Source organism: Falco biarmicus, chromosome 12 (assembly GCF_023638135.1).
Source record: "Falco biarmicus isolate bFalBia1 chromosome 12, bFalBia1.pri, whole genome shotgun sequence".
In the NCBI taxonomy this organism is placed as follows: Eukaryota; Metazoa; Chordata; class Aves; order Falconiformes; family Falconidae; genus Falco; species Falco biarmicus.
In genome coordinates this window covers 20,816,592-20,841,692 of record NC_079299.1, presented here as the reverse complement: position 1 = coordinate 20,841,692, position 25,101 = coordinate 20,816,592, and the positions used below count along the sequence as shown (strand labels likewise).

At 63.0% G+C, this 25,101-nt stretch overlaps 1 protein-coding gene across 3 annotated transcripts; it reads left to right on the top strand.

Annotated features, from left to right (window-relative positions):
• Positions 1-4,858: 4,858 nt before the first annotated feature.
• On the top strand, positions 4,859-24,872 carry LOC130157727 (uncharacterized). 3 transcript variants are annotated; one of them, XM_056357637.1, is made up of 32 exons: positions 4,865-5,604; positions 8,728-8,835; positions 10,210-10,365; positions 11,088-11,219; positions 11,335-11,526; positions 11,622-11,705; positions 11,821-11,939; positions 12,108-12,222; positions 12,496-12,582; positions 12,900-13,015; positions 13,179-13,323; positions 13,544-13,650; positions 13,766-13,832; positions 14,017-14,151; positions 14,227-14,358; positions 14,610-14,866; positions 14,984-15,107; positions 15,272-15,466; positions 15,762-15,917; positions 16,382-16,602; positions 16,944-17,121; positions 17,452-17,598; positions 17,823-18,212; positions 19,857-21,398; positions 21,804-21,884; positions 22,125-22,211; positions 22,336-22,427; positions 22,664-22,749; positions 23,318-23,384; positions 23,510-23,673; positions 23,971-24,105; positions 24,308-24,872. In XM_056357637.1, the coding sequence occupies exons 1-32, from the start codon at positions 5,194-5,196 to the stop codon at positions 24,541-24,543; spliced, it is 6,264 nt and encodes a 2,087-aa protein (XP_056213612.1). In that variant the 5' UTR covers positions 4,865-5,193; the 3' UTR covers positions 24,544-24,872. The 3 variants fall into 3 exon arrangements, with proteins under 3 accessions (XP_056213614.1, XP_056213612.1, XP_056213613.1); XM_056357638.1 differs by having other exon boundaries at positions 4,866-5,604; positions 12,499-12,582; XM_056357639.1 differs by lacking the exons at positions 23,318-23,384; positions 23,510-23,673 and having other exon boundaries at positions 4,859-5,604.
• Positions 24,873-25,101: the final 229 nt, after the last annotated feature.

Below are 25,101 nucleotides of genomic sequence, written 5' to 3'. Positions count from 1 at the left end.
CGTGTGGCCTGGGCACCGACTTGGGGGTCACGTCCTCCCTCTGCTCACCGTGGACTGGGTTAGGGGGGGATGAGATGCAGAGCCAAGCCCAGGGCATGCTGCTTGCCCAGCCTGGGGCATGGGTGGATGGGCATCACCAGGTGCAGGTCTTGCCGTGGGGAGCGGGTCTGTATCCCCTAGGATTTTATAAAACTCGTCTCTTCCTTTGGAGGAGAGTCTTAATGCCAACATGCAGGAGCAGCGCTACGTAAGAGGTGTAAGGGAGCCCTGCTCTTCAAAGTGAGAACAAGCAGCGTGCTGTTAGCAGGGCTGTGTGGTTATCCCAGGGATTTTTCAAGTGGAGGGCTCCCTGGTCCTCCGTGCAATCCCAAAGTCTCTAGGAGACAAGGGCTCAGGTGGGAACAGGGCACCGGGGCAAGCACGCGGAGCTGTCATTGCTGTCCCAGCTGCGAGGCCTCGTCACGCACACACAGGCCCGATTGTAGGGCACAGTGACACCCTGGCTTTGGGATGACAGGTGCCCCCTCCCTCCCTCCGCGCACCAGCTGGCAGATCCCTTCCCTCACCAGCCCCAGCAGCTGGCAGGCCAGTATCGGCAGGGGGTCCCCAGCTGCCAGCTAACGCCACTCAGGGTAGCCTGGCTCATCCCCCTAGTTGCAAAGGAGACGAGGAGGCCCAGCAGAGTCCTTAAATGCTGGTATCAGGTGAGGAGCAAGAGGGGCCGGGGGCCAGATGTGGCCAAAACAGCTCCCGGCTTTGGGTTTGCCTTGCGACGGGCACCCGCCAGCGAGAGTCAGCCCACTCCCACCTTTCCCACACCTATCCCACAGGTCTGCCTTAGGTGGGAGTGCACAAGGTCAGCAGGCAGCACCCATGGGTGCACAGCACCACTGCTCCTGCTCCCCAACATCACAACATCTCCTCCTGCGCCCTGTGCCTCCGCCTCCTGCAGTCCAGAGCTGCCTGCCCGTCCTGGGGGTCCCTCCTCTCCCACCAGCTGCTCACGTCCATCCTCCAGGCGTAGGAGGGGGGGCAGGACCGGCAGCCTGGCCCCACCTGGCCCCACCAGCTGCCCCGGCAGCCGGGCTCTGGCCCTGTCTCCCCCTCGGCTGTGCTTCGCTCTGTCCTGGCCCCATGGCTGCAGGAATGTCACTCCCGTGGGCACAAGGGGCCTTTGTGTGAGCAGAGCGGGCGGGCGGGGGGCATAGCCCAGCCCAGCACCCTGAGCCGGAGCTGGGGAGAGCCGCAGCCGAGGGCACGTGCGTGGGCAGCAACTGCCACCACATTGGGGCATGGCCTCACCACTCCCAGCAAGGCTCAGCAGCATCCCCACTGCTGCAAGGGCTGTCAGGGAGGAAAGCCCCCTCCGCACCCTCCTCGCCCCTCCAGCACCAGCAGCAGGGCAGCAGGGGCATCCTGCAGCCACTGCCGGCCTGGGGAACAGTGCCAACACGAGCACAGAGCTAGCAGCTCCTTGGTGAGCCTCGGCATCCCTGCCAAGGGATGCCATGGGCTCAGCCACCCAGCGAGGGAGTGGGAGAGCTGGGGGTGCCGGGTGGGGGCTGAGAGCTCCGGGTAGCAGCTGCTGGATTCGGCCTTTTTCAACAGCTGCCGTCTCAGCGCCAGCAACAGGGAATGTGCATGGGCCGGGGCTTTCCAGGGCCTGGCCGTAGTGTGTTAAACAAACTATTTATAGTGCTCGCATCCCTCCCCAGCAGGAATGGCCCGTATTCCTTCTGCATGGGGCTGGGTGCTTGGGTGACACTGGTGTCCCCACCATTACCACCGCCCTCTCGGGTCCCTGCCAGAAGGGTGAGGTCTCCTGAAAGAAAGGAGGAGAGCTCCCCCTTCCTCCTCCTCTCATCTTCCTTCCCCATCATTTCTGTTAGCTCCCAGTGCTATGCCCAGAGCTAGATTTGCAGCAAGTCTTGCACACCTTGCGAAGAGGTGCCCGAGGGCCATGTTCTCCTTCCCAGCACCCTGCTCCCTGCTAAATCCTCTGAAGCCTTAACCATGTGACAGCCACTTTAAGCACTGGCAAGTGCCAATGGTTGCTCTGTCCCCTGTGCCTGCCTCTGAGGTGGCACGAGGGTCTTGCCCTCCCGTGAAGCAAGGCTCTACACACCTTGGCCCAAGAAACATACAGGCACAGGACTCCAGTATCCTAAATCTCATGTTTGGAAGTAGATACTGGTGGGACTTTATTTTCTGTCAAGGTTGCATTCCCTTCGCAGCTCTATGCCTGACTCACCGGAGGAGCAGGGTTAAGTACCTTCAGCTCCCTGGGCTGTGTTTTTGCTCAACGGTGAAAGAAGGCTAAAGCCCCTGACCTTCCAGATGGGGAAAGTGGCCCAGCAGCGTCTCTGCATTTTTGGCAGAGACAAAAATCTGCCTCTTTATGAGTCCCAAGAGCTTGGCAAACAAGCCCTGCCCCACTTGCCGCCCAGTGCTGGGGTGTTGCAAACATCTGGTTGTCACAGCAGAGCACCTCCTGCTGCTACCTGCACTGGCAAGGAGCAGGTTTCTGCAGAGGCCACACACTGAGGCCCCTTTGTTCCCAAGGGATTTTCAAACCCTTCCCTTGTATATCTCTGCCACCTAATGCTCAGGTGCAATGCCCCCAGGAACATGCAGAAATTACTCTGCTGCAACACTTCTGCACCTGGCTGGCACCTCCCTTTCCCCACGGGATCAGAGGACAGGATTTTCCTGGCAGACATTGGGCAGTTCCCCTGGCTCAGGCAGGGCTTTTCCTAGGAACAGGTAAGGCTCCCTGGGGAATAAGTTCTCCATGCTCCTCCACCACCACAGTCACTACCACTGGCCAGGGACACTGCGCTTTTCCCCCCAGTGCTCCCCAGCCTGCTCAGAGGCTGGATGCTGCATGGGCCCTTTGCACAGGAAGGGGATATTCTGGCTGGGGCTGTACTGCTGGGGAAACCGAGGCACCAAGCAAAGCGGAAATTTAGCTGGGATCGGCTGCAGCACAGCAAACCCAGGAGTTTCAAGAGCTGGCCAAGCATTGCACCCATGCCTCCCTGATAAAAGGGGAGAAGCTCCCTCCCAGAAAAATGTAAACCCTGACACAGCTGCAGCAAAGCTTTGGCTCTTGCTTCCTTCGCCTGAGCTCTTCCCACTTCCCGTAACACCACCGGCACAGGGCCGGCAGCAGCGTGCAGCAGGGCAGTGTGCCTGTGCCGGAGCCCTCTGACCACGGCAAACCCAGAGCCCAGGAGCCTCCGGGAGGCAAGTCCCAAGGGGCTGACGTCAGCCCCGGTCCTTGTAGCTCCTGGACTTGGAGCTGAGCTGTTGGGGAGCTGTTTCTGGTTTCGGCACATGGCGTCTCTGTGCTGAGGCACAGCCAGCCCACTTTCCTCATCCATGGCTGGCTCCCCAAGAGGAATCCGCAGGGCTGGGAAAGGTCACCCTGGCTGAACTAACCAGCCTTGGATGGGACTCACTGAGCAAGGGACAGCTTGCATCAGGGAGGCCGGGAGATGGAGCAGTAGATTTCAGTCCCTCGCGTCTGTTCATTCTCCTAAATTCTGCTTGAGTGGGAGCCAAGAGCAGGGCCTTGGCAGGGTTTTTGAAGGGAACAAGGGGAGGAAACGAAGCCAGACAGCCACCAGGAACAAAACAAAGGTTAGGTGCAGGAGGGAAGCGGAAGGGCACAGACGTGAGCTACGGACCTTCCTGCCTGCACCCTCCCCCTGGCTAGCTTGTGCTCCCTGGTTTGTAGGGCCCTGGCTGCTTGCCCCAAGCCAGCTCAGCTTGGGAGCACAGCTGGAAAGCATGGGACACTGGTTACCAGCCTGCTCTGGAGCCCTGCATGGAGCCAGATCCCAGCTCTTCCCCAGGGGAGTGCCCATTTGCTCCTCAACGCTCTGTGCCATGGGCCATCCCGTGGCACTCCTTGGCAGCCCGCCTGGTCTGCATTCCTGGTCCCTGTGGGAACAGGGTGGCAATTGCTGGCGCTGGCAGAGAATGACAGGCAAGCATATTTGGGACCCATCCGCCGGCTCAGGGGCTTTGGCGAAGCCTTGTAGGAAACAGGACCCCAGTCCTGCCAGCCCACATTTCTGCGGTGGGCAGATGTTGTTCACCCCTCGCCCCCCTTCTTCCCCCAGCACCGCCACCCCGACAAATGGGGTCCCAGGCTGAGGAGCAGTATCGCTTACAGGGAGCATGTGTCTGGCCTGGGAGGAGGGGGCATTTAAATGGGCAGCTGGGGGGGGGTGGCGGTGGTTTGTTGTTGTCCCTCACTCTGGAGCTGCTCCTGCCATTTGGGCTGGTGGCCGGTCCACGTGGGGGGAGCTGAGCGGTACAGGCTCCTCTGGGACAGAGGGCTGAGCAGTGCCCCGGAGCAGGAAGGATCCTAAGGCGGGTAAGAGTGGCCAGGGGAAGAGGTGGGTAGAGCAGTCCCCTCCAGCGCGTCTCCCCCGAGCCGAGCAGCCCCCCGGCTCCCCGAGGGGGAGTGCCCCGCGCTCGGGCTCCCGCAGCCCGCTCGACTCGGGAGCTCCGACGCGTGGGGAGCCCCCAGGCAGCCCCCCGAGGCGGCCTGCCGAGGGCGGGGGGGCTGACGCTGCGCCCGCAGGCTCGGGGGGCAGCATGCCCGCCCCGCCGCTGGCCGCCCCGCTGCTGCGCGCCCTGCTCGCCCGCCTGCTGCCGCTGGCCCGCAAGCGCCTCCTGCCGCCGCTGCGCCGCCTGGGCCGCCGGCTGCGCTCCCGGGAGAGCCGCCAGGCCCTGCTCACCTGCCTGCTCTGCCTCCTCAACCTGCGCAAGAAGGCGGACGACTGAAGCCGGCCGGGGCAGCGCGGGGCAGGGCAGGGCGCGGCGGCTGCCCCCCGCCTCCCCTGCCCGCCGCGGGAGGAGGGACCCGGGCAGGGGAGGGGACGCGCCCCGGCGGGGGCGGGAGGGTCCGCCCCGGCAGCCGCGGCCCGACGGCCGCCCGCGCCCGGCCGCGCCGAGCATGGGAGCCGGGCCGCCCCCCGCCCCGCTGCCCCCCGCCGCGGGGCCGCCCCGCTGAGCAACCGCGCGGGAAGGGGCGGCCCCGCCGCCGCCCGCCCGCCCCGGGGAAGGAGCCGGCGCCGCCCGGCCCGTCTCCATCACCGGCGCTTCCCGGGCGGCGGCGGCCCCGCGCTGCCGCTGCGCCCCGCGGTGCCCGGGCCGGGCCCGGCGGCGGGCAGGGCGAGGATGTCGGGCAGCACGGCCAGGAAGGTGCAGCCCTTCACCATCGGCACCAAGCTCTCGCTGCCCAAGTGTGCCGCCGACTTCCCCGCGGACGCCTGTCCCGGCATCGCCCTCGCCTCCGCGCTGGACACCCACCGCGGCCTCCGCCGCAGCCTCAACGAGCGCATCTCCCTCTACCTGGCGCAAGCCCGGGCCGCCCCCGCCGCCCCCGAGGGCCGGCCCCGCAGCCCCAGCCCCGGCGAGGACGGGGGGACCGACGAGGAGCGGCTGAGCCGCGCCTCCCTCGCCCGCTCCATTAAGAAGATCACGCTGTCCAACTGGCACGGGGAGGGGGGCGCGGGGGACCCTGCCCGGACCGGCGGCGAGAGGAACCACAACAACAACAACAGCAGGCCAGGGAAAGCCCAGTTCAAGGTGAGCGCTCCCCGGACCCCGCGCCCTGCTCTCTCCCCGTCCCCCCTGCGGTTCCCTGTCCCAGGCCGCCGAGGGACGGGTAGGTCCTGGGGGGGCTGCGCCCCGGCTCCCAGCTGCCCTGTGCCCCTGCCCTCCAGGCAGCGCTCGCTACAGAGCTCCTGGGGTGGTTGCTTTTCCTCCCGGTTTCCCCGCCGCACGCACTTCTCTGTACCGGTGGGCTGGAGGGCAGGTCTGTGCGGGAGAGCTGGAGGTGAGCTCTCCCCAGCGCTTAGACGACCCAGAAAAGCTCTGCCCCAGAGCTCGGCGGTGGAGGGCTCAGCTCTTGGGATGCCTGTGATGGAGCTGGGAACTCGCTCTCCCGTTTAGCAGAGGGGAAACGGAGGCAGGGAGAAGGGAAGTGACTCGTGAAGGGTCACACAGCCAGGCAGAGCTGGGACAAGGCTAGGAGCAGGACCCGGGGCTCCCGGCACCCTGCCCTCTGAGTCTGAGCGCTAGCTGGCACGGAGGTCCGAATCCGACAATGCCAGAGCCTGGAAGACCCCCAGTGTAGCAGGGATGGGGCGGACAGCAGCTCAGAGACCTCGCTGTTGCTGGCAAGAGCCGGCAGGAACTCCTTGGGATTTAACCCCGACCCGTAACAGCTGGTTTCCCGGCGGGATAGCGCTAGGGAGAGCTGTACAGCCCACTGCCAAAACCCTCGTCTTCATTGCCAATAAAGGCCAGGCACAGCCTCGCAAGAGCTGCTGCTTCCTCCGGCACGCAGGCAGGTCCTCGCCGGGCGGCTGGAGCTTGCGCAGCCCAAGGGGCATCGGCAGGAGGGCTCCCCTCTTTCATATAAGGTAGGGACACATGCTCGGCATGGTGCTGTGGTGCGGGACTCCTGGGAGGCTGCCAGGATCGGCCTCTCCTCCCTGTCCGGCCAGGGGGGGTGGAGCTGGGAGGGGGGGCAGGCTGCAAGATGGAGCTTTGGGAGGGAGAGAAAGAGCCAGGGCGCAGGGGGAAACATTCATTAGGCAGGCTGGCAGCTGGAGGAGAGAGGGGAGCGCTGTCCCCCACGCAGGGCACGTTACGGCTTTCCCAAGTGCGTCCCCCGGCCCTTGGCTCTGCCCTTCACGCCTGCCACTGTAGGATGGCGGGTTCCTCCAGGATGGGCACAGTGCAGCCTGGGAGGGTCCGACCCCACTCGTCCTTGCTCATGAGAAGTCACTGACACTTATTCTTCTACGGGAATGCAGCAAGCGTGTGTGCCATGTTAATTTTGTTTTTAATGAAGGAAAGCAGTATTCGCAGGGGAGGCAGCTGAGGCCGCTGCATTTGTTTCATGCGTGGCTTTGCTCATGTCATGAAGCCTGGGGTCCTGCTGGGGAGTGGTTAGCACAGCAGCTCACAGATGCCAAGGAAGGCACAGCTCTTTCTCCCAGCCTTCAGTTGCTGCAAGAGTTTGTTGTTTTGCCAGAACGAGGACACAGCTCTGGCCAGAGGGACCGGGACGGGGGAGGGGGGGCAGTCCCGGTGGAGCAGTACTGCGGGAAGGATGAAGTCATCCTTGTGCCGGCAGCCCTGTTTTCCTGCGGTTGATGGATCGTGAGATGGGGACTTTAAATAAAGCTCCCTTTTCACCTGCAGGTTTGTCTCCCACGGCTGAGCCCTGGGGTGGCTTACAGGCTGCAGCTGGTATGGGACACCGCTGCTTAGAAGAGGAGCTTCCTAGGGTCTTACACCCCATAAGCACTTCGTGTTTAGCTCCCCACCGTTCCCTAAACAGGCATCCAAACCTCTTGGTCAGGCAGGGGGGTCCTTCTGGCACCCTCCCGCCAGACACGTTGAGCTCTCGCTATGCCTGCCAGGCTGTGACTCAGCCTTGCTCCCTGCCCGCTCTTCCTGCTTGGGATGGGATGCTGTGGCATGGTGTGGTGGTTGGTCCTCTGCAGCCACCAGCCAGGCTTTGCAGGCCTCCAGAAAGGTCCAATGGTGCTAGTCTCCCAGGGGTTATAGGGTTGTTGAGCTGTTTTGGGGGCTCTGAGCCCTTCTGGTAGCAGCTGCTCTAGTGCTGGGGGCTGCCATCCATGTTGGGACTTTTCTGCAGCCCCTTAGAGATGGTAAGAAGCCACTTTCTGTGCAGGGAGTGAGTTCTCCTACTTTGCCTGGGTTGGTTCCCCCTTGGACACCGTCCCCAGTCTGGAGTAGTCCGAGTGGTGATGGGATCCACCACTCTGTTTGCTGCAGTCTCACAGGAGGGGCTGTCAGGGCAGCACACATTGCCCCACCACTTTGTGTTGCCCTGTGCACGCTTGGATGGCTGTTACAGAGACAGCAAGGTGACCCCAAGAAGAGAGTGGAAGGAGGTCCCTAAATTGGCCTGCTACATCCAGCAGCCCAAGAAAAGATCCATCCACAGAGGATGAGAGTGACTGCCCTTGTACATGATCCAAGCAATCCCACGCACCTCTCCTCCTGGGGCTGGGCTCCATTAAGGATAAGGTAACACGGAGTTCATCCTGGACCTCCTCTCCATGCCTGGCTGCAGCTTCTGGACTTCCTTCCTGCTGGCCTCTCCTGCTCCCACCCTTGCCCCCATCCTGTGGGAGCCCTTCCCTGTGAGCCAGCCGCCCCCTTAATTCTTGTCTCCCGGCCAGGCCGAGATCAGGGATAGGCAGCTGAGAGAATTCAGGTTCATGCTGGTGGAGTTAGTGTCCTCCTGTGCACTCACACCTCTGCCCTGCTGTCCTGGGGAGGGCAGGGAGGTCTGACCCTAAACATCCTTAGACAACCAGGGGCCAGTGGTGACCACTGAATGGGTTTGTGCCAAGTTTCAAGTCAGTTCAAGGGGAAAAAAGGCATGAATGTGTGTGAGCTACATTGCAGAAAGCACCGAGCAAAGCAGACGTCAGAGCTTTTGCCACTTGCTGGACATGTGGCAGGAGCTGCAGGTGCTGCTCGGAGGAGCCTGGCCCGGATGCGTGAGGAGTGACGGGCAAAAGCCCAGCCAAGCAGTGCCTGTGTGCTGCCGGCAACCTCCTCTGGCCCAGGGCAGGGGGAAGTGGGGGGCACACTCCTCCGTCCCCTCGGCTGCTGGGACAGTCGAGCGCTTCCAGGCTCATGGCTGTGCCTTCCCCTCTCTAGGTCTTCCTCAAGAAGGATGTGGATGCTGAGGATGAGGAGCAGGAGGCTGGGAGCCTCCGGGCCGGTGGTTTCTGCTCTCTGGTGGACAGAGGTTCCCCCTTCTATGCGGTACGTCCCCCTGCCCTTACTGTTTAGGAGGACCTGACCCAGGGGTGCAGCTTGAGGCTGAGCAAGTGAGGGCGGCTGCTAGTGGGGCACAGATGGAGCCTCGGCGCTTTAAATGAGCAAAAGGGCAAGCTGGGTGTGACGGGTCAACTTCCAGGCCAGTGCCCAGAGATTTTACTGCTTCCAAGGGAGCTAGATTACAGGCTTCTCTAGCCCTGGCGGTGTCAAGAGACTGAAGATCCCAGAGCTACAGGAGGGCCTGAGAATCTGTGTTGCTGTTTAAAAAAAAAAATAAGACAGAGGATTTCTGTAGTTCTTGTGGTTAGGCAGAAAGGCTTTGAAAAGCGACTCCCATGCCGTCAGCAGGGCAGCACATGCCAGAGTGCTTAGAGAGCCTGAAACAGTTCCCCGAACCCTGTTGCTCTGCAGGCTCCTGGGGGATTGTGCCCTGGTGGGCTCAGGGGCAGCTGGGACCCCATGGGGCAGCTCACACCCACCCCCCTTGGGGAGGGAGGCTGCCCTGGGTCAGCCCCAGGAGTAATTTCTGGCTGGTGAGAAGCGGCAGCGAGCCCTGAGCCTTTGGGTTTCTCCTGAAGATGCTCAGACTCCTTTTTGCCACCAGTTGTGTGCAATCAGGTCCCCATTCCTGGGCAGCAGGGTGGGAAGCAAGTGCCCGGATGGCTGTGCTGTCCCCTGGGCTGCGTGCAGCTGGGCCCGGGGCTGAGTTTGGAGAGGGGCCAGCACTTTCGCTGGCTGACCTTCGCCATCACCTCCAGCGGAGCTGGAGCCTGGACAGAGGGTTTCGTCAGCGGCAGCTGGCCACGAAGCCAAGTCCCAGAGGAGATGCTGCACTTTCTGTCCCCCCTGCACTGCTTGCTTGGGATGGGGGTCTTTGGGTGCCCCTAAAGGAGTGGTGGGCTGAGCTAATCAGGGACCTGCCCCATGACTCGCCATCCCATCTCATCCCCTGGCAGTGTCCTCAGGGGTGACATAAAACGGATGCCACAGACACAAATGCTCCTCGCAGGGATGCACAGCCTCTGGCTGGACAAGCAGCAAGCACCTCATCCGCCTCCAGAGTGGGTGCACGGACCAGCCCAGGTGCTGGGTGCCATTCCGCCAGCCTGGAATGACCGAGGGCTAAGGGACAGCCTGGCAACCCCCTGCCAGGGCTGTGAAAGCCACCGACGTGGCCTTGGTAGAAGGGAGCAGTGCCTCAGGGTGCTGGGAGAGAACTCCAAATATGTCAGTGAAGGAGTGGGATTGAGGATGAGGCAGGCTGACGCACTTTATTTGGGTTTCTGAAATGCTCCTGGGAGGTAATGGGGAGGGCTCCTTGGGGTGGTATGCTGACCCCCTCACCTGTGCCCACCTCAGCTGGCAGGACCCCCGGTGTTGTTACCCTGGAAAGAGAGCCCCAAGGGCAAAGAGCCTGCTGCGGCACCAAGGTGCGATGGGCGAAACGGCACAGGAGCAGCCCCGCTCCTCGACCCAAGCCCTCTGGTAGCCCAGTTCAACCGGGAGATGCTGCAGGTGAGGCCAGCTAGGGTGCCTGCCCAAGGGGCTGCGTGGGGAGTGGGGCGGGGGGGGCCACCGGCAGCCTTTCATGTGAGCTGCGGGGTGGGGTGCGCGGCGGGGAGGGCTGAACTCCTGGCCCCGAGCGAAGCCATGGTTGTGGCATGAGATCATGTTTGGCCGCCTCTGCCTGGCTGTCGGCCCTGGGGAGAGGGGGTCAGCCTGCACCAGGGCCCTGCTTCCTCCCTACATGCACACGCTCCTCCCGCCCCCCATCCTCCTCCCCGCTCCCTTCCCTCCCCAGCAGCGTGGGAATGGGGATGGTGCAGGGGGGTTGCTTCCGCACCATGCTGGGGAGGGTGCACGGGCGCTTGCACTGGGGAGCAGGGTGCAGGGATAACAGATGCTTTGTGCAGGGATGTCCCACGCAGAGACTCCCTTGTCTGGCCTGCGGGGGGCAGGGGGGGGAAGGCGGGGGGCAGGCAGGGCTTCTCCTGCTGGGCTGGGGCAGATGCTGGAAAGAAGCAAGATGCCACTCACCTTCCCACCCCTATCACCACCGATGCCGTCCCGAGCCCCTTTGCTGGCCTGTTGGTGCTCAGAGAAAATGGGATATCAGCCAAAAGGGTGCCCGTCAGTCCTTGTCACGGCTTTGGGGGAGTTTGGGCTTGGGTCCCCAAAGCTGCATCCTTGGGGCTCTGGTGGAGGTGCCAGGCCATGTGTCTCTTCCCACGTTGCAGGCGGAGGGCTGGGTGCGAGGCAAGCTGTGGGACCTGAAGGACGGCTGCAATCTTCAGGACTGGGAGGAGGTGTCTCAGACCCTGCAGCGGGACATGAAGGATTTCGAGAACACGATGATAAAGCTCAACCAGGTGAGGCTGGGCAGCGGCATGGCTCCCATTCCCTGCAGCGCCCATGCCCATGGGCTCTCTGCAGTGGAGGGTCCCTGGGAGCCCCAGATGCTAAGTGGGTCCCTTGTCCCCACAGATGGGTGAGCAGCTGATGTGGCGGGCAAGCCCTAATGCTGAGGCGGTGCAGAGGCAGCTGCTGGCGCTGCGGGACCAGTGGCAGCTCCTGAAGCAGACAGCCACCAGCCAGAGCAAAGTGCTGGGGGGGCTGCGGAGCTTGCAGGATTTCAACAGGAAAGCCGAGCAGCTGGAGACATGGATCAGGCACAAGGTGTGGGGTCCGGGGAGTGTGGTCTGGGGAGCACAGTCTGAGGAGGGGGACAGCCTGGCTGTCTCCCTGCCTTCTCACACCATCTCCTGGCTCAGGAGGAGAAGCCCTCCCTGGCAGCCCTCCTGCAAGAAAGCCTGGACAAGATCCAGCTCACCCGCCGCATCCTTGACTTGAAGCAGGTGAGAGGCTGCTGGGGGGCCACCAGCATGCTGGGGACCCTGAACCTGATGAGCCTAGGGCATGGCACAGGTCCCTGATGGGGGATGCTGATGTCTGTCTCTCTGCTCGGACCAGGAGGAGCAGCAGTTCCATAATCTGCACAAGGAGCTGAACAGCCTGGCCCAGAAGCTGGAGAAACAAGGCAAAAGTGAGAGCAGGAGCATCTCAGCCCGGCGCAAGCACCTCAACAAAATGTCAGTGAAGGAGGGACAGTCTGAGAAGAGCCAAGCCGGGCACTGGGAGCCAATGAGCTGGGAAGGAGGACCCCCCGAGCCTCCTGCCTGCCCACCCTCACCCCAGCTCTGCATGGCTCCTCAGGGGAGCACAGGCTGCCCTTCACCTCTCCCCCTCCACCCGCGCAGGTGGCTGCGGCTGCAGGGGACCCTGAAGGAGCACCATGAGGCTCTGCAGCTGGCCCTGGAGGTGGCCGCCTTCCTCCAGCAAGCAGATACCCTGCTTGGGGCCATCCATGCCAAGGTACCAGGACTGGAGCCAGGGTCAGCCTGGTGTGGGGCTGTTGCACGGCCAGAGCGAAACTGGGCAGGCAGCACATTACTCTCATCCCCTGCGTGGGGGCTGCTGTGGTCCCGGCACCCTCAGCCTGGGGCTCAGGGAGAGAGCTGGGGTACAGACTCTGGTGTGAGAAGGGGAGCCAGAGCTGCAAGCACAGCTTTGCAGCATTTCTTTCTGCTGGAGCCGAGGGCAGGGCCCCATCCTCCTCACACTGCTCACTGCAACTTCTTCTTAAAGCAGAAGAGCATCTGCAGTGTAGGGAAGCCAGGGGAGGCTGAGCCATGCCGGGATCGGGATGTCAGGGACATAGCCAGCCAGGTGATGGTAAGTACAAGGCTCTGCCTCATCCTCTGAGCCCTGGGGAGCATTCTGACAGAGGGGGGCTGTGTGTCTTCCTGGGTCAGCACTGGCACCAGCAGGGCTAGGGGCTTGGTGGGCACCCCACAGCCGTGTGGGGTGGCCAAGACTGTGTGATGGATGGTGGATCCTCCCCAAGGCAGCAGGGGACCGGGCTTGGCACTGACTGCCTCTCCTGCCACTGCAGGGCTGGTGGTGGGTTGCGGTCATGTACTTGCACCACAGCCACAGTGGCTCGTCCCTCAGCAGCCATGTGATTGCTCCCTGGCTGCTCTCTCCTCCAGATGCTGGATGTGACTGTGTCCCAGCTCCTCAGCCTGCAGCCCAGCCTGGCAGCCCAAGTCACCCCCAAGCATCGAGATGTCAAGGAGAGCTGGGCGCAGCTCCAGCAGGCACTGAGGTAGGGCACAGCCTGGCAGGAGCCCCAGGGCCACGACCCTGACTCCCCAGCCCTGGGGAAAGACCTGGGTTACCCCTGGCAGGCTGTCTCTGGGGCACCAGCTCCACTTAAGGTTTCCCTCCATCCTCTGCTCCCCTGGGCCTCTCTTGTGCCCCTTTCCCAGGACAGAGAAGGCTCCAGCACTGACAAGCAATTCCCTGGGGGGCGAAGCCGTGGCTACGAGCGCTGAGCCCCAAGGAGATGGTAGCGGCCGTGGGGCTGTGGGGAAGGAAGCAGGAGACAAACGGACCAGAGGCCCCTGGAGCACAGTGAGCACAGGCATCTGCCTTCCTCCAGGCATCTCCAGCACTTTTGCCTCGGGAAGACGAGGGAGCTTGTGGGAAAGGGGTTGGGGTGTTAGGCAAAGCACAAGCTGAGCACACCTGGACCTGCCCCCACCGCTTGTGGGAGGTGATAAGTGCTAGGCCTGGGGCAAAGCAACGCATGCTTTGTGCTGGCAGAGGAGGAAAGGGAGCCTTTGTGTCCTAGGTGCTGAAGGATGTGCCGGGGAAGATGGCAGAGCACAAGAGAGGGGAGGAGAGCAGCCCTGGCTCCCCAGTGGTTGGGCAGCCCCCTCATGGAGGGGACAGCAAAAGGTACTGGCTCACAGAGGTGGCTGTGGGGAATGGGATGTGGAGTCGGAGGGGATAAGGGTGGAGGTCCCCTGTGCAAGGGGGGATCTTGCAGTCCCAGTTATCCCTCTCTCTGCAGGAGGAGAGAGGCAGAGGCTGAGTGGGGGACACGGCAGCCAGAGGCTCAGGTGCAGGACGTCTGCCAGGTGGTGAACAGAGTGATGTCTCCCCAAGAATCCCCTTTTCTCCCTGCCCAGCCAAGGAAACCAGTGTTGGGGAGGGATTCCCTTCCCTGATCCCCTCCTGCTGCTTGTGGGCGTGCATGCTTGTGCATGCGTGCCCGTCCCCTGTCTGGGCACTAACGCACCATGTCTCCCTGCTCCTTGGCAGACCGTGTCCCCACACAAGGAGAGCATGGTTCCTGGAGTCCCTCCATGTCTGCTGGGGGATATGGAGAGCTCAGAGGCAGCATGGACGCAGCAGGAGCCCATGAACCCCAGCTCCAGCACCAGGGCTGTGCTCCTGGTGAGCCCCCTTGGGTGTGGGATGGTGGGGTGACACTGTGCAAGGCCCACCCTAACTGCCCTCCCTGCCTCCCAGGAGGGGCCGGTGCCGGGGAGGCCCCCAGGCAGCCCGCAGGTGGATGCCATGCTGCGGGAGCTGGGGGAGCTCTGGGAGGACCTGCAGAGGAAGCACCAGGAGAATGGCATCGTGCTGCACGAGATCGATAAGGTACATGGAGGCAGGGCTGGGGGTGGCACGGGTGTGTATCCCGACTGCAGCAGCTAGTGAGGCTGGTGCCCACAAGGACGGGAGCTGGGGCATTGGCACCAACATCTCTAGCTGGCCCTGCAGCCTGTGCACTGCTTGATGTATGCCACCTGAGCTAGTGCCCCGGGTACCCACAGTGGGGTGGTAGCATGGCTCCTGCCTCCTCTGGGCAGCTCAGAGCCAGGCTGATGGGCTCCCTGCTCTCCCTGCAGGCACTGAGGCTGGTGGGGGAGCTGGACCAGGCTGAGCGATGGCTGCAAGCTGTGGCTGGGTCGCTGTCGGAGCCAGCCACTATGAGAAGCCCAGTGGAGCTGCGCAAGGACCTGGAGGAGATGGACCAGCTGGAGAGCCAGCTTCTGCTGTGTGGCCTCAAGCTGCAGGCACTGCGGGAGGAGGTGATGGGCAAGTCACCCACTGAGCAAGAGGGGGCGAGGAAGATGCAGAGGAAGGTGGAGATGGTGGAGGAGAAGTGAGTCCTGGGGGAAGGTGCCTCCTCTCTGGTCCCCAGGTTGAGTGGGGAGGAGGATGCTTGCCCCAAGGAGATGTGGAGGGTGCTGGCACCTGTGACGGGCACTTGTCCCTGCAGGTTGGCCTGTGTGCAGGCAGCCCTGCGGCGCCGAGCAGCAGACCTGCGTGACTCCCTGGTGCTGTCTGAGTTCCTGCAGGACCTGCAAGAGGAGGAGGCACGGAGCCAGCAGGGACCTGCAGCGGTGAGCAGTGGGGACAGGCATCCCTTGGCATTGCCTAGCACCTGGGACTGGCCCAAGGGTTGGTCCATGGCTAGCGGGGGGCCCTGTGGGCGTCCTCCTCCAGCCCAGCTGCCTGGGGGGCCGCTCCTCATGTCCCTCACACCCAGTGCTTCTGTTGGCTTCAGCCAGGAAGCAGGCCTTGCGGCTCGCAGGGGTCTTTTCCCCTGCTTTCAGCCCAGGCCAGGCAGCCACCGAGCAGTGAGGACATGAGCCACCCCTTGGGAGAGCTGCAGGAGGCTGTGGAGATGCTGAACGATGCAGCGAAGGAGCGGGAGCGCGTCATGGAGGTGGCAGCGGAGATGGAAAGCCTGGAGCATTTGGTAGGGGATGGAGGCAGAAGGTCTGGGGATGCAGCCAGGTAGTCTGCCTGCAGCTGGACATGCTGGCTAGTTGGGATTGGGCATGGACCTTGGCTGGTCCCAGTGGGACACAAGGGCATTGGGATAAATGAGGACCACTCTGTGCAAGGCTGGTATCCTCATCCCTCCTGTGGCTGGTGATCCCTGCCCTTTGCATGTGTATGGTAGGGTGCTCCTAGGCTGGGGCTGCATGGCGAGCGGTGGCCCAGGGTGTCCCACGCCAGGGCTCATCTCTCTCCCCACCCCACCCACCCAGGTGGCGGAGGTTTCCCCGCGCCTGGAGGCCCTTCGATGCAGAGCTGAGGCCCTGGCTCAGGACACTGCCCAAGCAGAGAACAGCTTCACCGCAGTGAAAAGCGAGAAGGACCTCCAGGGGCTGCAGGGCTTGCTGAGCCAGCAGCAGGAGATCGAGGTGAGATCCGTAGCTGGCCATGCCCTTGGTGGGGAGGTATCCTGACTGGCTGGGGCCGTTCCAGGGAGGTGCTGGCCCCTGGGGGCTTAGGTGGCATAAGCCTTGGCACATAGCAGCAGGCCAGGCTGGAATTTTCCAGCAGAGCTGAGCCCTGCCCCACTCCGCTCCCCTCTGCCAATGCGGGCCAAGCGAGGGGAGAGAGCTTGCGTCAGCTCCCATGTGCCAGCACCTCACTCATCTTCGTGACGATGGGGAGGTGGCTCGTGTGAGCAGAGCAGTCAAACCAGGCAGCCCTCCGCTTTGCCCGTCCTACCCACCAAGGGTGGCTCTGCACTTCCCCTGCAGCCCCTGTGCCAGCATCCTCCCCTCCATCCCTGCATCCTCCCCTCCATCCCTGCATCACAGAATGCACGGTGCAGAGGGTTTAGATGCATCCTGAACCTTTTCTGCCTTGTGATGTGTAGTGTGCAGTGTCAGAGACTCTGCAGGGGCAGCTGGAGGAGCTGGAGAGGGCAGCTGCCCACTTGCAAGAGCTCTGCCCTGCTCGGCTGTGCCCTGTCAGCCAGGAGGTGCAGGAGACGCTGTGGGCCTGGGCAGGGCTGCAGGAGCTGCTGCGGGAGACTCGGGCCCGTGTGCAGCAGGCTGGCCGGCTGCGGCACTTCTTCAAGGATTACTTAGCCATGATGTAAGTGGTGATGAGCTGTCGGGGTTGCCTCTGTGGTGGTTGGTGGGGGGCTGGGGGGAATGTGGTGTTGCCAGAGCACAAGCTGCTGGTGAGTATGTGGGCAATGCCAGAGCTGCAGCCAGGCAAGACCATGGGGAACCTGGAACAGAGGGCTGTGCCCAGGGCTGCCTGTCGTGGGGCAGCCCCATGGCATCTTGCCCTGCCCTGCCAGATGTGCCGCTACCCAGCAAGCTGCTTCCAGCCATCCCTGAGTGTCGGAGCGGCTTCCCTGGGGCCGGCAGGGCTGAGGAGGGGCTGCGTCATTCCTCAGCTCCCTCAGCCCACAGCCCACATGCCCACAGCTCCTGGACAGAGGACACGCGTGCTCAGATCTTCTCTGAAAGCCCAAGCAGTCATGGTCTCCAGGAGACTCCATGTGAGGAGCTGGAGGGGAGGATCGAAGGGAAGCTCAAGGAGTTTGAGGCACTGGCGGCGTTGGGGCAGCAGCTGGTGTCTGAGGATCACTACCTGAGTGCAACAGTAAGGACAGGGGGAATGGGGTCGGGGAAACGGGGTGGGGGAAATCCTCAGCACCCCCCAAAATCCTCTGGGGACAGTCCCTGGAGGAGAGAGCAAGGTGCAGGTGCAGAGCCCCAGCGAGTGGTATGGGGCTGGCCATGCATCTCTGGGGCTGCTCAGGGCAGGAAGGAGTTTCACCCAGCAGTGGATGCAGAGACCTGAGATAATGTGACTGACTGTATCCTGTTCCCAAAAACCTCCAAAACTGCTCTGTAGTGAGGTGTCCTGGTAGGGCCACTGTCCCTGGGCCAGTGGTCCTGGCAGGTTGCCCAGTGTCTCTCCTCCCTTCAGATAAAGGAGCGCTTGGAGGAGCTGCGGAGCATGCTGGGCTGGGTGCTGGTGCGCTGGCGAGCACAGAAGCACCAGCGGGACCCAGGGAGCAAGCGGGAGGACAGAAGGCAGCCAGAGAGCCCCTCGGGCACATCCCTCACCAGCCAAGTGAGTATCCAGCCATGCTGAGACTGTCAGAGAGGCAGATCATCCTCAAGGCTGAGTGTAGCAGAGGCACTGGATGGAGTGGGTGGTGCAGGAGTAGGGGAGGGATGCGTGCAAATACTTCTGGGTCTCTCTAGGTTTGAGGCAGGACAAAGGGAAGATTGTCCTGAGAAGGTGCCCGGCCCTGGCAGCCCTTCTTCCATGTTCCCCTTTGCCTCACTCCCCAGGAGCAGTGTGCCCCCTGTGCTTGGCCCCAGCTGGAGAGCATCCACAGCCCAGTGGAGCTCACACCCTGCTCCCTCCTTGAGCCGGTGCAAAGACCAGAGCCACCAGACGGAACAGCCACCTCCCCACCAGCATTGCTCCTCTCAGATGCCCCATCAGGAGTGGAGCGGAGCTGGGGGGAGGCCAGCAGCTCAACACCCCACGGTGTGGGACCCCCCAAGGAGGCTGTCATCTGGGATCCTGCCGAGACCTCCACGCTGCTGCTGCCGCCGCGGGGCCCCAGTGGGCTGGGGGGGACGGTCAACCTCATCCTCAGCATCGGCAAGAAAGGCGAGAAGAAGGCACAGCTGGTGGCTGGCAGCGAGTTGCTGGGGGAGGAGGCACTGAGGATGGTAGGTTTGGGGATGGTAGGCGGCTTTGGCCGAACCATGGGTGAGCATCCAGCGCCTGTCCCAGGGCCAGCCGCCACCGCGCAGCCAGGGCAGCTCCCCACAGCGCTGCTCCCATGCACGACAGGGAGGCTTTGAGGGCTGCCGAGTAACTGCTGTACTGGGACCCCCCTGGGCCGCTTCCAAGCAAGCTGTAGGGCTGTGTCAGTCTCAGGAGAGGGACCCTTGGCTGTTTCCATGATGAGCGATGCCCGAGGGCTAAGGACCACCTTGCACCACCCCCTTTGCCTGCGCTCTGCTGCTGCAGCTCCTTGCCTACTCTGCCCTCAACTCTTTCTGTGTCTCTTTCTCCCCTCGCTCAGCTCCCTGCCACTAAACCCTCAGGCTGTAAAACCTTTTGGAAGCGTTGCCAGGGGCTTTTAGGAAACACTTGGGGTAGTTTAAAGCGAAAGAGAAAGCCACCTCGCCAGCTGGTGAAAGAGGTAACGTTCCCAGGGGAGGCTGCATGTTGGGCAGAGTGGCTGCATGGCATGAACCTGCCTGCTACCAACCCTCCTGGCCATGCCGCTGTGCCCTGCTGGCGGTGGTTCCTCAGGAGAGGGGGAACCCTCCCAGTGCTGTGGGCTTCAGCATGTGGGTACTGGGGCATGTAAGGAGGGGGCATGGATGGGGCTGGCCACAGTTTGGCCCCCCAGGTAAGTGGTTTTGGTCACTGTGAGAGGCACGGTGAGCTGGTGGGAAAGCCTCCCCCCTCCATTGCTGGGGGAAGCAGTAGTCCCTTGTGCAGCCAGCTGAAGGGGGCAAGGGTGGATAGGGCTGTGTGAGGGTGCACGTTCTGGGGGGGAGCTTGCTCTGGGTTGCATGGCTTCTAACCCAGGGGCTTGGAGCCTGGTATTTTGTTGGAACTTGCATCGATTTGTTGCTCCAGAACCTGTGCAAAAGGCTGTGTGCGAGTTGCCCCGAGGGCAGCTGTGGCTGGCACCCAGCCAGCCAGGCTGGGTAGCCCAAGGGAGAGGGCAGGGGGCCAGAGGGCATCAAGGCAGGGCGAAGGGTTGCTGCGCTGTCAGGTGGGTTTTGGTTAACAGGCCCCCTCCTGCCTAAGGGGTACAGGGGGACACTGCTCCAGTTCCTGTAGACAAAGCCCTTTACTTTCATCCTTGAAGCTGCAAAAACCCAGGAGAGGGGCTGCCACTGGGCTGGAGAGTGTATCCGCCGGGAAGGGGAGGGGAAGGAGCTGTGCTCAGCTCCTGCCCTTGCATTGCCCTGCTTTGCTGCCTTGGGACATGCGGGGTGGCAGGGGTGGGCAGCAGTCACTGCTGTCTCAGTAGCTGCCCACAAGTAACTGCTCGAAGGGCAGCGGTGCTGGAGGGCGAGCTGGAGCTGGAGGGCGGGCCGTATGGCACAGGCAGCCCCTGCTGTACTGCAGCTGGGGGACTCCATCATGGGCAGAGGTTTCCTTGCCTGCGCCAAGGTGGGAGCAGCCCTCGGGGCAGCAGGGGGCTGAGGTGAAGCTGTGCCGCTCCCAGCTCTGCATGTGCTGCTGCTGAGCGTTTTTGGCTGCCCAGGCGCAGCATGGAGAGGGGACGGTTGGCGCAGGGTGGCAGAGGCTCCAGCCATGGGTGTCACTCTCCTTCTCTGTGTCTTCAGGTGCAGGCGGAGCCTGGGAAAGCCCCTGGCACGAAGCAGCAGCCCACTGTCACCCACCACCCTCCAGCATCCAGCAGCGGGACACTGGCCACCTCCCACACCCTGCCCAGGGCTGGGGCCAGCTCCATCTTCAACAGCCTGCAGCGGCGGGAGCAGGCGAGGGCCGAGCAGGCCCGGCTGCTGACGCTGCAGGGCATCATGGGCGCCAGCTCCCTGCAGCCTGCGCCCGAGGAGCGCCAGGGCCCCAGCAACACATGGCCTCAGAAGTGTGGCCGGAGGAAGGGGGGGCCAGGGGCGGCTGCTGCTGGACCCCCGCTCGGAGAGCTGCTGCTCTACGTCAGGAACCCGCTGGTGCGGGACATCGACGCTGAGTGTGGGGAAGCCCCCCAGGACCCCCACCTCCTCAAACCAAAAGCCATATGCCCCCAGCTTTCCCTGGGCTCGGTGCTCAGCCTGGAGCTTCCCAGGGATGTGGTGGTTCAGGGGTGCCACCAAGGGCCCGCGGTGCAGTGGGAGGAGGCAGAGGGGCAGGAGCAGAGGCAGGGTGGGGGGCTGAGGCCATGGGAGCCCACAGGCACACATAGGGCTGGGTGGCGGGAGGAGGTGGCTGTGGATAGGCATAGTACGCCGGGGCCCGGCGAGGGGCTGGGGACATCCCCCAAGAACGAGCGAGGGACGTGGTTTGAAGAGGTGAGCTTCAACCCCAGCTACAGCCAGCAAAGGGCACACAGTGCTGGGAAGGCGCACGGGAGCCCACAGCGCCCTGGCAGCGCCAGCAAAGACCTCCAGGACTTCAGGCTGAGCCAGCCGTCCCGCGTTGGTGTGCTGCACGAGTGGGTCGGCAGGGAGGGCAATGTGCTGGCTGCCCGGCTGGGCCAGGACGGCAGCCCTGGCACCACCAGCAGGGCCAGGCATCGCGGAGCCCCTCGGCTGGAGCTTGGACCGTCCTCTGCCAGCATCCCAGGCAGGGCAGGAGCCATCCCTGGCATCGCCTGCGCAGAGCGGCCAGCTGGCAGCAGCCAGCCCAGAGGGTCCCCAGCTTCCCCCGCCGCCCCCACCCAGCTCTCTGTCTTTGAGTGGGCGCTGGGGGCACCCCAGCCCCCCGGCCCTGTGTTGGGCACTGGGGAGGTTTGCCACCCTGCCCACAGGCAGTTTGAGGAAGAGGAGGAGGAGTTGCAGGCCATCTGGGATGAGGCGGGCGAGCAGCAGGCACCCAGCCCACCGGCAGGCAGCTGTGCCCACCGCCGGCCAGAGAGTGGGGCAGGCGGCTTGCCCAGCCCTGATGCCGCTGCCGGTGGGCCCCTCATCCTCTCATCAGCCAACAACGTGCTAGTGGCCAAGTTCACCCTTCCCACTGCTGCCCAGCTCCTCCACAGCCCATCAGGAGAGCAAAGCCCTGGTGGAGGGCACAGCGGCGGTGGCAGCCCCAGCAGGCACAGGGTGTCCCCCCGTGTGGAGGATCTGGTGTCTGCAGCCCCCTTGGATGGCCCTGCCGCCGGGGATCGGCGGAGGCATGGGGAAGAGGAGAGAGAGGGCAGCAAGGTGAGAGCTGGGGGCTCTCCCCCGGGGTCAGGCGGGGGGGTGGGGGACGCCCCAGGCAGTAGCTGGGTTACCCACTCTGGTAAACGTGACCTGTGTTTGGGGACTTCCCAATGCTGGTGGCCCCTTTGCTCCAGCTGGTGGGATGGGGAAGAGCTAGGTGCTGAACTGGGGGGCTCCTTACAGCATGCACGCCCCTGCCAGCCCTCAGCCTTAGCAAGGCAGCATTTCACCCCAAAGGCCTGCAAACAGCCCAACCCTTGCCGAGGCCAGGAAATTGTTCCTGTTGTCCCATTCCCACCTTGGCATTGTCTGCAGGGGATGGGACAGACAAACACCGTGTGCCCAGGGGCTGGGCTGGCATCGCCAGCCACAGTGCTGCTTCGCTCACCCCCTGTCCCCTTGCAGGCCCCTCCTGGGAAAATGGAGTTTCAGATGATGGAGGGGACGCTGGAAAGGAAGCACGTGTTGCAAACAGGAGGCAGGAAGGTACAGACATGGCTGTGGGGCTCCTTCAGGACTGATGGTACTGGGATGTGGTGGGGAGCATCCAAGTTTTGGGGGTAGAAGTGAAGTCAGGGATGCTCCTGGCACTACCATGGCGGTGCTGCTGGCCATGCTGGCAGGGCAGAGCCCACCGGGGCAGGGTTGCATTTCAAGTGGCATGGGACTGCCTGTCTGCTCCCAGACCTGCTGACATCACAGCTGTCCCCTGCTTGTGTCCTACAGGCCAACTGCCGGGCCTGGGGCCTCTTCCACGCCGTGCTGATGAGGCAGACACTGTGCTTCTACCAGGACCGCAGGGACAGCCTCAAGGTGCAGTGGGGGAGAGCGGGGTGACATGTAGGATGGAGGGCTGGCAGCGGGGTGCCCTTGCCCCTGGGGCCAGGGAAGACAGAACCTGCCAACCCTGCTGCTCTTGCTGTTCCCTGTGCTGCAGAGCTCTGTGGTGGCCCTTCCCCTGAACCTCTCCGGGGCGGTCTGCACCCCAGACATCGAGTACACCAAGAAGACCAACTGCTTCAGGCTTCAGTGAGTCACCCCAACCCAGGGCAAGCTGGGGTCTCATAGCCACAGCCCTTGGTAATGTGTCCCTGCTGGGACAGACACGTGCCAGTACCTCCAGCCAGGGCCAGCTCAGTCCGGTGCTCAGATGAGAATTTCCTTCTTTCTTTCTCATCTGCTTCCCTTCCTTCCCAGGCTGGTAGGGGCTGTGGTATCTGTACCCCATGTCTGTCTCATTGTCCACTTGTTCTCCCCTGCCACAGGCTGCAGGATGGCTCCGAGTACCTCCTGAGGGCCCCCTCCCAGCCCCTCATGAACGAATGGGTCTCCAAGCTGCAGCAAAACTCAGGTGAGCAGCCCTTGCTGGCAAAGCAGGGACCCAGCTCTATGTGGTTACCATGGGTGGGCAGCCTCCACCAAACCCTCTGATGTACGGGGGGTGAGAGGAGAAGCAGCACGGTTTTGTCTCTGATTTATGCATCCTCCTAACCTGCCTTGGGAACAGCAGTTTTTTGCCAGGCAGGATTTGGAGGCTCTGTTTTCACACCACATACACAGTTATAAATCAGGAATAGCACAACTGACGTCAGCAGAGCCTCAGCAGCAAAAAGCCAGTGTCAGGAAAATTATAATTGTGCTTCAGTGTTTCTCCGTCTCCTCTGTGGGGCCTGGAAACCCCTTGCCTGCCCTCCAGGCAAAGGGACCTGTAATACTGAGGTCTTCCTGGTACTGTACCCATACCCAGGGGGGCTGAGGCCCTGCCACGAAATCCTGGGCTGCTTGGCAGGACCAGGAGCAGGCACTACAGCAGGTCAGAGGGGCCAGCCATGCAGCGTGGACACCCAGAGCTGGGGCTGGCCCTATGGGATGATCCTGTGCACTGTCAGCACCCAGCAGAATGTTTGCTGTGCCCCCAGGTTTCCCCAAAGTTGATTACTTCCAGGCGGCAGCACAGCATGTCGAGGGCACCGGCAGTGCTGGGGGGTGAGTAGCCAGGAGCCAGCTAGCTGGGTCTCGTTGTTACAACTCCCCCATGCTTGCCAGCGTGTGCTGCCCCAGCAGGGCATTGGTGGGCCAGTCTGGTTCTCTAAATCTTTGCTACTTTCCAGTTTCAGCAAGGTCCCCAGCCCTGGGAGCTCTCATCTCTGGGGACATCATCAGGTCGCAACCATCAAGAGCCAGGAGATCGTGGTGCTACCCTGCTCAAACACCCGGCTGCAGCAGCCTCTGGGCGGTCGGGATGGCCGAGCCGATGGGGCTGTGGCCATAGCAGGTGACTTTCCTGCCTGGCTGGGCTCCTGCTGTCCCCCAACTCCTCTCCCCAGCCCAGAAAGGGGCAAGGCAGCTGACCAGGGGAGGCTGAAGGCTGTCAGTCAGTCTTGACCTTGGTAATGTCTGGGGCAGGAGTCCCAGGGCCCCCATGCCCAGGAATGGGGTTGGGAGAGGGACCAGTTATATCCCTTCACTTTCTGGGATACTGGGATAACCACACATTTCCCTGTCCTCTTTGGGGCTGACAGAGGTGTCCTGTGGTGGCCTTGCCTTGTGACATGTCTCCATTGTGCTTCAGAGGACACTCATGAGGCCAGGCACAGGAAGCAGCAGTGGTCACCCAGGGGGTCCCCCGGGTTGTGGGACAACAGCTGTCAAGACGACGACTGCGGGCTGGTGGCCAACAAGAGGAGGTCCTACTCCTTCACCTCAGGTATGGCCCTTGTTTCACTGTCACTGCCAGGAGGTGGCACCACTGCCCCTGTCCCCACAGACACCCGAGCGCAGTTGCTGTGCTGCTCCAGCAGCCATCCCTGCACCCTGGGCTGCAGCCCCCCGCTCGGGGAGGGCTCTGGGGGGTGGCTGGCAGTGCCTGCTGGCACCCTGCCCTCCCCACCGACTGGTCCCTCTTGCAGCCACCTACCAGAAGATCACCCCAGTGGCTGTGCCCAAGGAGCCTGTGGAGGCCGGGAGCAGCTACTCGGTCACGCTGTACATTGGGGAGCAAGCGGCGGCCTTGCCCCGGGCACGCTGCCACTCCTTTGTGGCCCAGCCGGTGAGCCCAAGGGACACGGTGGGGGAGAAGACCCCCACCCCGCCTCGCCCTAAGAACAAATCCGTCTTCAAGAAGTTCTTTGGGAAGAAGGAGTGAGCCCCAGCCAAGGGGGAGAAAAGCCCTGTCCTGCCCTTTATCCTCCTCCTGGGTGCCATCCTGGCATGGTCTCCACTCCCAGCACCAGCTCACCACCTGCTGCCTCCCTGGGGGAGAAAGGCTGCAGCAAGCAGCTCTGCTCCAGCCGGCCCCGGGGCTGCACTGTGCCCCAGCCACCGCAGCCCCCAGCCTCAGCCCGGCGCTGAGCACCCCTCCTGCCTGCCTGCTGGCTGCTCTCCCTGGGTGCTGCCGGCTCCCCAGGCATCCTGCCCTGCCGACATGCAGGGGTGGAGGTGGTTGTTTTTATTAAAAAACAGACAGACACAGTCTGGGAGTTTCTTCCTTCATGCAGTAGGAGAGGGGCTCTGCAAGGTGGTCCCTGCTAAGGGGTGGGGGGAGCTTCAGGTGAGGGGGACCCTGCAGCAGGGTTTGATAGTGCTCAGGGAGAAGCCTGAACTGTCTCGCACCTCTCACAAGGATGCTTTGTCCTGTGGCTCTTCTGTGGCTGCATCCAGCCCAGCTAATCCCACAGGGCACCTGGGCCCCTTTTCCCTGCCA

Bases quoted from the DNA above. Each gene is read 5' to 3' on its own strand.
- LOC130157727 (XM_056357637.1), top strand. From the start codon at position 5,194: ATGTCGGGCAGCACGGCCAGGAAGGTGCAGCCCTTCACCATCGGCACC. The intron at 11,527-11,621 runs GTGTGGGGTCCG...CTCCTGGCTCAG, and splicing joins AGACATGGATCAGGCACAAG to GAGGAGAAGCCCTCCCTGGC. The intron at 17,122-17,451 runs GTAAGGACAGGG...TCCTCCCTTCAG, and splicing joins ATCACTACCTGAGTGCAACA to ATAAAGGAGCGCTTGGAGGA.